This window comes from Vanessa cardui, chromosome Z, assembly GCF_905220365.1.
Source record: "Vanessa cardui chromosome Z, ilVanCard2.1, whole genome shotgun sequence".
Taxonomy (NCBI): Eukaryota; Metazoa; Arthropoda; class Insecta; order Lepidoptera; family Nymphalidae; genus Vanessa; species Vanessa cardui.
Genome location: NC_061154.1, coordinates 14,743,100 through 14,756,458, shown reverse-complemented (window position 1 = coordinate 14,756,458; position 13,359 = coordinate 14,743,100). Strand labels below are relative to the sequence as shown.

The 13,359-nt window shown below is 31.7% G+C and overlaps 1 protein-coding gene across 2 annotated transcripts in view; it reads left to right on the top strand.

The window, feature by feature from the left end:
- The window catches only part of LOC124543206 (tyrosine-protein phosphatase corkscrew-like), a 28,597-nt gene that overhangs the window by 13,301 nt on the left and 1,937 nt on the right, over positions 1-13,359 (top strand). The window contains exons 3-11 of one of the 2 annotated variants that reach the window (XM_047121321.1): positions 5,673-5,843; positions 6,171-6,324; positions 7,067-7,210; positions 8,388-8,519; positions 8,855-8,982; positions 9,494-9,655; positions 10,097-10,207; positions 10,673-10,763; positions 11,462-11,610. In XM_047121321.1, the coding sequence (XP_046977277.1) occupies positions 5,673-5,843; positions 6,171-6,324; positions 7,067-7,210; positions 8,388-8,519; positions 8,855-8,982; positions 9,494-9,655; positions 10,097-10,207; positions 10,673-10,763; positions 11,462-11,610 (1,242 nt within the window). The remainder of the gene's footprint in view (positions 1-5,672; positions 5,844-6,170; positions 6,325-7,066; positions 7,211-8,387; positions 8,520-8,854; positions 8,983-9,493; positions 9,656-10,096; positions 10,208-10,672; positions 10,764-11,461; positions 11,611-13,359) is intronic. The other variant, XM_047121322.1, reaches the window with a different exon arrangement.

The following is a 13,359-nucleotide window of genomic DNA, read 5'->3' as shown; positions in this document are numbered from 1 at the left end:
AATTATAAACATTTTCGAGATCAATTTGAATTTATATGCAAATTAAAAATGATGTTGTCGAATTTCGAATTTCGTGAGTCGAATTATTTAATTTTATAATTATTATTATTTGTTATTTGTAGTTGTTATAAATCCTTAAATAAAATATTACTGGCTAAATAATGAAGTCGTGTCTTGGCAATAAAATAAATTTGCCGCCAATAGGAATTGATTGATAGCGACTTGGCGCTTAAACAGCGTGCATGCAATAAAGTGAAGTTGCATTGGGATTGCAATGAGGTACTAGGGTATCATGATGTTTAAAGAGATTACGTTTGCTAAGGTTACAATTTCCTTATGCAACTCTAAAAATGAAAATGAAAATTATTTAGGTGAAAATCATCTAGATTGTTTAATTGATACTAATTATTGGAAATATTTAATTAAAATGATGTAAAACTCTCATTCAGTAAATTCATTTAAAACAAACAGTCTTTTTTTTTAAATTATTTAATTATATCATACTCGTATGTATAACAATTAAATCGATTATAAATATTTAATAACTAGTTGTAAAAGTAAGAATTTAACGCTTTTGAAAGATACATACATATATTGTGTAGATAGGGATATTGACTGGACAACTTTCGTTTTTCATTTTATTGCATTTCGCCCGAGTGAAATGCAACTTTGCAAGGGCAACTGCAACGTGGCATAGCGTGGGCAGTACTTTTACTAGGAAAACAGGAATCATATGGAGGTCTTTGTTGCACCGAACAGTGGCGGCAAATGCATTTCATCAGTCCCGCATGAGAATTTAAACATATTATAATAATAACAATATTTCGATGTCGCCAGCTAAATACCGTAAAAAGATGTATTTTAAACAGGGAATAGGATAACCTTTACTAGAAATTATTTATAAAGTAATGTGGCTTACATTACGCATAATATGTGATTTCATTCTACATATTACATACAAATGATTCAGTATTCATGTTCAAATTGATTTGTTGCCCTTGTTTTATTTTCATGTAGGAGTTATTCCAACTTATAAAAAAATGTTTTTAAATAATCCGTGACTTGTACAAAATATAATTATAATTTTGTAATTTTAATTCAAAAATTAAATTTCTTAAAGTTACATTTATTTATCTAAATGGTGAGTTTGCGTATTATATATGGGTTGAGAATATCTGTATACAAAAAAGTTTTGCGAAACAAATGATAAAAACACCTTTACAATCACCAACTGAGACACTTCGAAAAATACTTGCATACTCGAAAAAGATAAATATCATCATCTCAAGTGATAAAATTTTTATTTTATAAACTGGGCTAATTAACGACAATTTTATTGATAGCGGCATTGTGGTTGGTTCTAAAGTTAAGGAGGTGCTTGAAAGTAAAACGATCAACTTCGGGTTATCTCAAATATATATAAAAATATGTATTGATTCTTTGAATAATCGGATATATGACAGCTCGGATTTAAAATTAGATAGACGTTCGAGTACTTTGTTATCTCAAAAGTCCCTTCCCTATTTTAGGAGATGGTTTTACTAACTTGGCGGAGAACCACCAAGCTGATCCAGTGGTTGATAGATAAAGGTGGGTAAACAAATGTAAAATGCAGGTGTCTGAAAGAGGCTTTTGATTACCGCCGAGTACAAGATAAATTATAAAACACAAATTAAGGACGTATGAAAAATCTGTTTGGCATGCAAGGGATTTGAACCATCAGTCAAATGTTCAAAAATTTTATGGAAATTAATGAATAATTAATTGATTTGCAATTAAATATATATCTATATGCTATTTATAAATCAAAATAATCTTTTTTCATCCCACTTTAGAATAGTTTTAAAACAGTCAGTCTATAAATATTTTGCACATGCACCTGACTGTTGCAAGTCTCGTGTTAAATTATTTAAATGTTTACAATTGTAACAAAGAGAAAACTGATAAGAAAATTCGATATAGAATATATATGAAATATTACATTATACATACATATAAGTAGGTATATGTACTTCTTAGTAAAATCAGAAATATATGTTTAAGGGTTGCAGTATTATATTATACCGTATTAATAATAAATTAAACACAATTAATTTCATTTAATTTCAGCTTAATTAAAACTATATCTGAATACAAATTAATGATAAAAAATAGAATCATAGTATGGGACATAGCAGTAGGATTCTTATCACAATATAATTGTAATTTAAACCAAAACTAGTACTAATATGCATTGTGCATCTAAAAATGTATCCACGCCATTGAACGGTGCAGCCGGAATCGCCTTTTCATCATCATTCATCATTCCATCTCGTTCGTGCTGCGTTGCCACATCGTGCAACGCATTGTACTAGGCATCCAGAAAGCAAGGAGTTGTTAGTCGAAAACAGGGCATGCGCGGAAAGCCTAGACTGGATGCACAAATAGGTCATTAGTGCACTGTATGTGACCTAACTTCACTCTAGTTTATTTCGATGTGAAGTTAGTTTAGTGTTGTCGGTTTGCAATAAATGCAACAGTGTATGATATCGCACAAAATTACCAGGATATCATATCGTCGGTGAAGTTAGCTATCGGTCAGCCTAGCACGTGAATATAGGAAATGCATTTTGCATCTGCGCAAGTGTTGTTTTCCCAATCGTTGATAGTGCAACAGTGATAGACGCAAACAAGAAAATTGAGATTAGTAAAGTGCGCTCTTAAATCCTAAGCAAGGTAAGACTGCTATATATTCTGCATCTCATTTGTTGGGAACGTTACAATGCCTAGAGGAGAACATTAATATTTAATTGAAATATCTCTGAAGTGAATATATTTTTGTTCCGTGTTATGGCATATTGTTTGTTTTGATGATATTGATTGATGCAAAGTCTGCCTTGAAAACAATATATTAACACAAACCATATGTTACTTTAAATATTATACGATCTTTATCGGTTTTAATTAATAAATATTTTTTTTAATTGTATATACATATATTTATATTTTTATATATATACCTATAATATATATGAGTATATGTATGGCAATGTTTATTTTCATTTTACCTTTTTAATTATTTTATTATTTATTAATTTATATATGGCGAATTTTATATGAATTTTTCTATGAAATAAAAGAGAATTATTTTTAGAACGTTAAGTGCAGTCCGGATCGATGGTGTTGGAAGGTGTTTATAAATATACAATAAAATGTAGAGACATATAAATGTGTTAAGAGTCTCGACTGGTTTAACCAATCAATAATCTATAAAACTCGTATGAAATAGAATATATCCGGACCCGGTTGCACTAATTATATTTACAATTAGCCTGCATAACAGCGGACCAATGACGTAGCGATCTGAGAAAATTGATTTTACAACGACGCCATCGTCTATAGCAAAGTTTATATGAAATATATCAATTCGGTTTCATTTTTTATTTATGTAAACACAATCGTCATTTAATATGTATGTATATGTATTGTTTGTTTGCATTTGTGTACACGTTCGAATTCATGTTTTTTTTTTTTTTTTATAATATCAATCGATCGCCCAAAAGTTGCTGGAGGTTTCTGTTTAAACAGCACGGTCGTATTTTGTTTATGTATTATTTTTCCAAGGTACACTACTATACATTATATTTGTATTTTACTGTACATATCGTATAAATTTAAAGTAGATAAAATGTATTTGTGATATATATATTTTTTTAATTTTGTTTTCCATCTACATTTTTTTTCAATTTTACGAGTATTATTTTTAATATTCTTAAATTTGAGTCGTTTGCTCCGTACGATTTATTATAGTTTTGATTTTTGTTTCTCTTCCCATGTGTTGTTCCAAAAAAAATCCCGTGTGTTGTTCTTTCTAAGCGCAAGTAACAAGTGGTTGTAACTGATGTTTGTTTCATTTTCAGTTGTTGTTAGTAATTGTTATATTTAACGCTGATCATCGTGTTCACCAATCGGCACTCATTGATATAAAAGATGATGAAACGTGATTAGTCCATAAAACATAATAATGAGACGTCGCTGTTCTCTGTTCCGGTAAGCGTTTCGTCGGAAATATCAAGGAATTTACAATTTTATGTGTATTTTCAGACGAATGTAGGGTATTCTAGGTTTCTATAACAAACATCATCAACAGATATCTTCAATTTGTCCTTAGATATTTTTATATTGATAACATTGTAATATTTAAACGTATAAGCGGAATACAATTCAACAAGAAATCTTAGAAACTTTAGGTTTGACAGACTCACTTGGATAGCAGACGTACTCATTACTTACATTTATAGAATCTTTCGATTAGATTTTTGGTAATTTCAACTGTAAATTTTAGCTCTACGAAGTCAGAACAGGCTTTCATTTGTTTATGTAGGCACAAAACCAAGACAAGACAAGTGAATCTTAATTGGTCAACTAAGAAAACAAACGCGACTAAATTTTTGTGTTATCTGGCGGTGACGGAAAATATTGTGCAGAATAATGTAAAGTAATGTGTTGGTTGACACTTGAACTAGAGCTTTATTAACTATAAATTAGCCGTTTACATTGGAACAGCGCCGAGTATACTCCTCAGCTTATCCTAAAAAGAGAGATATCAGCCCAGCAGTGGGAAACTTCCAGACTGTTACTCTAGTTTATTTTTAAACTTGTTAATAATGTGATAGTGTTTTATGAATTTGAAACTGTATCTATTATGTTGAGGTAAATAACTTATTCGTTGTTACATTTCGTTGTTTCAATATAATTGATTAAAAAATCAATTCAATGGCTTTTTTTATATAATTATATGGCTTATTAATTCATGTAAAGTATATATGTTTTATAAACGATAAGATATCTATTAAACTTAAAGTATGATAACACTTCTATCATATATTTTTTTTCAATACAAGACAAAGACTCTGACATATTAGCCGTCGAGTTCTATTGTGTAGATTTAATTAATGTGTACTATTCTATAGACACGAGCTGCAATAGGCTGTAACGAATTTATTGCTCAGAATTATACAGACCCTTCCGTCTCGGCTTCTCACGCTTACAGAAAGGGTTTACTTGCAACTTTTAGTATGAAGAACGTAATGCTTTGAACATAAATCTAGCTTTTTTTCCGCTTAGATAGTTGAAATTCTTGGATTTCCTCTAGAAACACCCTGTTCATTAATGAAGCCGCATTAAAATCCGCTATAAAATAAAAAATGTAAGTGTACATATGCTGGGAAGCGACTTAGTTTTGTTCAATGTAGATAATGAAAGTGTAATGACTCTTTATAAAATATGTAAAATGATAAATATTGGTCAGGTCCTTGGCCAATGTTGATCAAGTAATCATAATATCATATTAATTATAATATGTAATGCAAAGAACAAATACAAAAATAAATGCTCACAATTGTGTCAAGTCACGTGCTTTTTATAAAAATGGTTATAAAACAGAATACAGCCGTTGTTCCTTTTATGTGAGAACGTTTCACAATAATTGATCGTAATTACTGTGTGTAACATAGAAAATGATTACGTCGTTACAAGTTTTGCAATTTATACTACAACATATTTTTTTAATGAAAAAATAAAATACATATTAATCATTAACCTATCATCTGAATCCGTCCGAATTTAATTTAAAAATGTACAAAAGGTATGTAATCTCTATACAGTTGACTTAATTAATATTTATCTGCCAGCAGCATAACAAATACGACGTGGGCAGTGGCGAGCAGTTTGACGACTTAGTGGGGTTGATCGAACATTTTCGGTCGTACCCTATGATAGAAACGTCTGGCGACGTACTTCGCCTGTTACAACCTGTCAGCGGAACACGTCTCAGAACAGACGACATTCACACCAAAGTTCAGGTAAGTCCAGGTCGACGAATACAATAAGCTTTTATTAATAGACAGGTATCGATTTCAATGAAAGGTATCCGTTAATGTGACCGGCGCCTAAGTACGATACTCTGTCTCTGATGTTTCGGTTAGAAGGATGGGTTGGCTCGGCTGAAGGCACCGCGCACTGATTGTCGAAGTTCCATCTGTATAAGAAGATTTATTTACTCCTTTACCTTTGTATAAATCACAACGCTAACTGGTATTGGTTTCGAATGAACTAGTGGAAGGAGAATATCAAACAAGTTATCAGTATGCCAGTAACATTAAAAAATAGAATGTAATTTTTTTTTCAAGGATATGAAGAATTTTCAAGACGCTCACCACAATACAGGATTTGATGGAGAGTTTCATTCACTGAAAATGATGGAAGACTTACACATTTTCACGACAAAGGAGGGCTTGAAGCCGCAGAACGCGAACAAAAATCGATATCGCAACATATTGCCATGTAAGTAGAAAACAATTGTTTTTCAATATCATTTTGACATAGCATTGATACTCCTGCTAGAGCTGAGACGGCCCAGTGTTTAGAACGCGTGCATCTTAGCCGATGATTTCGAGTTCAAACTCAGGCAAGCACCACTATATTTATAAAAAAATTAATTTGTATTTATAATTCATTTCGTGCTTGGCGGTGAAGGAAAACCTCGTGAGGAAACCTGCATGTGTCTAATTTCATCGAAATTCTGCCACATGTGCATTCCACCAACCCGCATGGTGGTGGAATATGTTCCAAACCCTCTCCTTAATGGAAGAGGAGGCCTTAGCCCTGCAGTGGGAAATTTACAGGCTGTTACTTTACTATTGACACTCCTATATAATTCAAACAGTTAAAGCCAGATCATTTGGATTTTAAAAAGACAGCAAGTTCATAATCAAATCAAATTTATTGTATTCAAGTAACTTTACAATGAATCATTTCAACTCAAAGTTTCAACTCTTCTGCTTTGGAAAACATTCTCCAGTGAAATGAAATGGTATTATAAAATAAGGCAAGCCTGTGCATAATTTGTGTTTATAATCTGCTACTTGGTGAATGAAAGCATTGTAGGATACCTGCGCGCGATAGTTAAAAACCTACAACTTTGTAAGAGAATAATCAGTATATCATTTCGAATTAAAAGGAGAGTAAGTTTTCACCCATTTTAATACCAGTGTTAGTGTAGCTTTAAATATATATATTTTTTCAGATGATCAGACCCGCGTAAAATTACGCAGAAGCGACGATAAAGGTCAATCAGATTACATAAATGCAAGTTACATTCGCACCTCCCAACTGATCGACCCAACCGGCTCAGTTCAGTCATCAAATGAAAGCCTGAACAGTGTTAATTGTGAGTTTTCTTTAAATTATTGTCATTAGTTAACGTATTTACTTGATCCATATTCCATGCGCTCCGAAGCGATTTAATTTTGCGCTGTCATTCTCAAGCGAGACCTGAGTCAGCCTAGCTCTCATATTCAAAAAAACTGTTAATATGAAACGGATGGACAGAAATCAAGTGAAGGGCTAATGTCCTTACGTGCTTTCCGAATGAAATTGCAGCCTATCATCATCCGGACCACTACTGAAAATTACTCCACAGAAAATCCGATTTTTTATTTGGTCGACTTAATTTTTGCGTTATTCTCGGTATCCGTGGCTTCATGATTTATCTACTAACCACTTGTGAGAAACTAGACACTCGGTATGAGTTACAGCGTCTCATTTAATTACTCACCTGTTGCACGTTCACGACAAGGCACGCAATTGCGGACAACTGCACAAAGTGTCAAATCAATTTGACGAACAATGAATGAACGAATACGTAATGAACAATAACAAATATCCATTTCTATACGATTACATAATCCCATATAATACGCTGCAGTGACACTTTTAAAATCATTTCTTGTTAATGGTACTATATCAGTCACTCAAATGCAAATAGAAAATGGACAAAGTTGCCATAGAAAGTATAATTTTTATATATATCATTAGCGAAGTTACGAAACATTAAAAACAAAAACATGCCACTAAATAATGATACAAAAAGACCATACGTAATCGAGTTAGTCTATTCTAAGTAGTGGCTAAACAATGGCACGCCACATAACATAAACCCAAGGACTCGCAGTTGATTGTAGTTATACGTGAACTTCACGGCGACAGATCCTGTTTCGGCATAACGTATATCGTAAAACGTATAAACAAGGAAAATTACCTACATTGTCTCATACATCTGATGTACGTTAATGTCATACTAATGAGGTTGCTCCATGGAATACGTGAATCGATACTGAATAATTTGCGGGAGCTACGCTCGTTCGATCGCGTAGTCATTTGTTTGTGGCAATTATTTTTTTATTTATTTTCCTGTTGAAATTCTTATTTATTATTATCTTAAACACTTCGGTAATTTACTCTTTATAGAGATAACGCGTTCAGTTCTATGTAATGTTAATTATCCATATGTTGATAAGTCTACCGGTAAACGGTACTATCTCAAAACTTGCCATTTTTATTTTCAGCCTTAATCCTCAGACATGATGCCAAAAAGGCAGCTCCATTGGTCACAAAGTCCTTATCGGACGATGCGCTGAGAGAGGTCAAGAGGTATATCAAAATGGACAAAACGAACGGCAATATATGTCGAAATATAAGTAAGTCGCTGATATGTTATCAAATGTGTTACGAATTATTAATTAGCTTTGATTTATAAATGTGTAACAATTACATTATTTGATTATTGGTTATTTCTGATGAAGTAGGACTATTTCGTGTCGTTTGTGTAACGGCATTATTGAGGATATTATGGCATCACAAAGCTCGTTAACGCCTCAGCTCAATTCTGTCTCGAGTCAAATATTATTGACAAAATAACAGATTTAGTTAAGATTGTTGCTAGGATTTATTAGTGGGATAAAGACGATGTCGATATTTTTTACGGATTTTATTAAGATTTATATCAATTTGTATGTTTTTTAAACTATTTCAGTGAAAGATAAAATATATATAGCCACTCAGGGCTGCCTTTCCAACACAACAGATGACTTCTGGCGCATGTTGTGGCAAGAGGATGTGAGAGTGGTGGCAATGATCACAACTGAAGTTGAAAAGGGAAAGGTACTAACTGCTAAACAATTATTCAACATTATATATAATTAATTAGTCGAGATGGCCCAGTGGTTAGAACGCGTGCATCTTAACCGATGATTGCGGGTTCAAACCCAGGCAAGCACCGCTGATTCATGTGCTTAATTTGTCTTTATAATTCATCTCGTGCTCAGCGGTGAAGGAAAACATCGTGAGGAAACCTGCATGTGACAAATTTCATAGAAATTCTGCCACATGTGTATTCCACCAACCCGCATTGGAACAGCGTGGTGGAGGTGGAGGCCTTTATTAATTTACAGGCTGTAGTTGTTGTTGTTGTTGTATATAATTAATTGGTAACATTCAACCATATTTGATACTGATTATAACTAGTGTTACCTATATTTGGAAATCTTCAGATTTATTACTAAACATCGTAGATTAAGATCGGCCTGATGATATCCATTCCTTTATTCGTAAATAGAACATTGATATTAAATACACAGTGACCAAAGAGAATGTATATATTATGATTTTTTAGAAAAAATGCGAGCGTTATTGGCCCGCGTCCGGCCAGGAGGAGACATACGATGAGTTGACGGTGAAGTCGATGTCTGAAACGTGCTATGAGGACTATCTCGTCAGGGAGTTCGATGTCAACGACAACAACACCTGCCGGACAATGTACCAGTACCAGTACACGGTAAGACGTTCACATCATTATAATATTGACATGTTCTTAATACTAAAGATTCATTTTATATTAAGTAACTATGGGAACCAAGATTTTTGGTTGCTTGTTCATGTAATATTGGTTCTCACATCCTTTCAATCGGGTGATAGTACTGTTGCTTCTATATTTCTTGGCGCTAGGATATATTATGTGTTTCTGGATATGCCTAAGACAGCATGAAGCCCCTCAAGTAATTAAATACATGACAGATATTCACAACAATAAATGGTATTATTTGTTTTGAATCATGATATCATTGGCTCACTAGGGGCTTATACATATACATTAAAAAAGAAGTGACCGCGCTTGTTTTTTAAATTATGGTTAGTTATATTAAATAATACTTTTTGTTTTTGTTAGAACTGCTTTAATGTTAGTCAAATTAATTTTTTAATGTTAATATTTATTCAGAGCTGGCCCGATCACGGTACGCCAGTCGACTCAGATGGCGTCTTGGCTTTTATAGAAGACATAAACAGGCGAATGTATAGGATCTCACAGGAGAAAGATGGTCCAGAACAGGTGAGATTTATTTTATTTAATAGTTTGTGAAATATAATAGTCCAAATAATTTTAATTTTCCTATAACTAAATTCTTGTCTTTGTTGTCTAAAATAAAAGTATTTTGTTATATTTTTACATAAATTGTTGATCATTTACGTTTTTGCGATTATTCACGAATTTATAATATATTGTCATATGAAATATAAATACATACAATCTTTGCATTGCCCACCTTTGTTCACAAAGTTGCTAAAATTGTGTTGATTTAACTTAAATAACTGTAAAAATTGCTAACATTGAATATATAAAGTGATATTGGAAGTTAAGAACTCATTAATTTAAATTAATAAAAAATGCATTTTTGGTCTAGTAAATGAATTTATAATAAAAAAATAACTCCAGCTTAAAATATTATAAACAACTTCGACCCACAGCTTAGCGTTTGATAATTTAGATTAATGATAATCTTCTGTGTATTTTCAGAATGTACTGTGTGTGCACTGCTCAGCGGGCGTTGGCAGAACTGGTACTTTCATAGTCCTGGATATGCTGATTGACAAGATAAAACTATCAAGTAAATATAATTTTATATTATTTATTTATTTAAGCTATATTATTATCGTTGTAAGCGAATGCGCAAGTTACTATGCAAGCGAATGTTCATAACAGATATGCAAGCGCAGCTATGCACAAATGTTCTATTGTTTTATAAATATTATAAGAGTTATGTTGCTTTGAAATATATTTTATCGTATGTTTCATTAGCAGCGCTAACACTACACTACACTTTACATTCCTCATTCACTCCATTCTAAACGGGCAGAGCAATGCAAATCTTAATTGCTGTATATATAAGTGATTGCAATGCGAAATTCTGTTAATTTCTCGAGCAATTAAAAGGCGATGAATGATCTTTGGCGATGGTTTATTATAAAACAATTCAGTCTGATTTTAATAATTATTAAAATATATGTACACTATGATATATGTATTTGCCAGTTGCGTTATAAAAAAATAGAAATGTCATCTAAACTTTTGTATACACTTTCAATGTAAGGCTATTGTTAAATATAACACATTATAGGTACATGATCACTACCTCGATGTTATTGCTTACGAATCAATTGCGAATTTTAAAAATGCTCCCGAAATGTTTTGCTTGGTGTTAAAATTGCGATTGAAAATTGCAATTTGTGCAAAATACTTTATGTCATATATATTAACAGTCGAATTACATCCATGAGCTTTTGTTACATAATTTTGTTATTACAGGATTTAATTGTGAAATAGACGTATACGACACGGTAAAGTTGGTGCGGGCGCAGCGCAGTGGGATGGTCCAGAATAAGGCGCAGTACAGATTCCTTTACCTGGCTGTACAGAATTATATTGATAACAATAATATAAAATTAAAAAAGAAGGTAAATGTCAAATGTGTCGCATAAATGTACTAACATAAATAATTAATAATCGTTTCAAATGTTACACGATAATTATATATGGATGTTGTGTTTATTGTTAAATTAATCTTGTTTAAAATATTTTAAAGTAGTGTTAGGTTAAATGTTTTGATTGTAAATCATCTAAATTGGCTATGATTATATTCGATGGTGGCAAGTTGTGGATTTCTTATGACGAAACTAACTGACGACGGAACTAACTAACGGCTGAACAACTTGCCTTTAAATGTTGTACTATCTTTGTAAACTTCGAAAGATGTTTGCGATTAATTACGAAAATTTTAATATTCAATTATAATCGTGTCGTTCTACGGACTGGGATTATTCGGAAACCCGATCAATCCAAGATTACATGTTTTATTAAATGTCGTAAATTTATTAAACATATATTTTCGTTTTGGTAATCGTTTCTAAATGTTACACGGTAATTATATATGGATGTTTTATTGTGAAAATAATCATATTTAAATTATTTTGAATTAGTGTTAGGAAAAATGTGTTAATTGTAAGATCAGCTTAATTGGCTATTATATTACCCGGCGGCAAGTTGCGGAACAGACAGACATATGTACATGACAGATATACATTGAAATGATCTTACTTCCGATTAAATTCGACTTAATAACTTTTTGCGTTAAATAAAAAAAGTCCTTATATTATGAACTTACCTACATAATAATATGTTGTAATAAAAATCTAATCAAATAAGACGAACGATACTTCTTGTCTTAATAGTCGCTATAGAAATATATATTTTTTGTATTTGGAATCTACTTTCCTTACAAAGAAGATTTTATAACAGCAAAAACTGCTGTATGCTTCATTCATTTAACGAATTCCTTTGATGAGAGCATTTGTTTCCGGTTTCCAAATGTAATACGATGTACGAGCACCTACTTGATCGTTTCGCTTTTGTTTTCACGAGTTCGATTTTTAATTAAATTTTTTACTCAATATTGAACGATATCTTTATTTTTCGTTTTCAACACAGTTATTATATCTGTCTCACATGTTCCGCAAACTGGCACTGGGTTAATTTATTCTCTATCAAATATATAAGAATATATTTTATTTGGATGAAAAAAAAAATATATAAATGTCTAAATTGATGATTAATTAATAAATAAATATATAAAGTTAAATTTATTTATTTACTATCATGGTAACATGCTATCGAAGAAATTGAATATTGAAATCAAGTATACGAATCACTATTGAAAATATCGTACCTTATATTGATTTCCGTTCGTCTTCACATAGGGAATAGGAAAAGTTCGAGATTTTCACAAAACATCCATTGATTTGTTATCAAATTAATTTTATACTAACCTCAATTTAACATTACTTTAACAATACATAACATGATGTACTAGCAACACTCAAGTATACATATTAATAAGAAAATGAGAGCGGCTGAATCGATTTTTTCTTTTTTGGTTTTATAATGTTCGGAACAGTTCGATTTACGGTCTATAGGAAAATGGAATAACTCGACTTTTATATTGACTTTTGACGTTTAAATTTGAATTTGTTCAACATTGATGGTTGACAGTTCACGTTATGCGACATTGTTTGGTTGCGTTTTTTATTTTCCCGACATAGAAATGACTCAAAGTAATACATTTTTCGAAATAGTTTATTCTATATACACTAACCTCCTTCTTGAGGTCGATTTATAAGGTTAAAGTTTTTATGGATCATTTTGTTAAT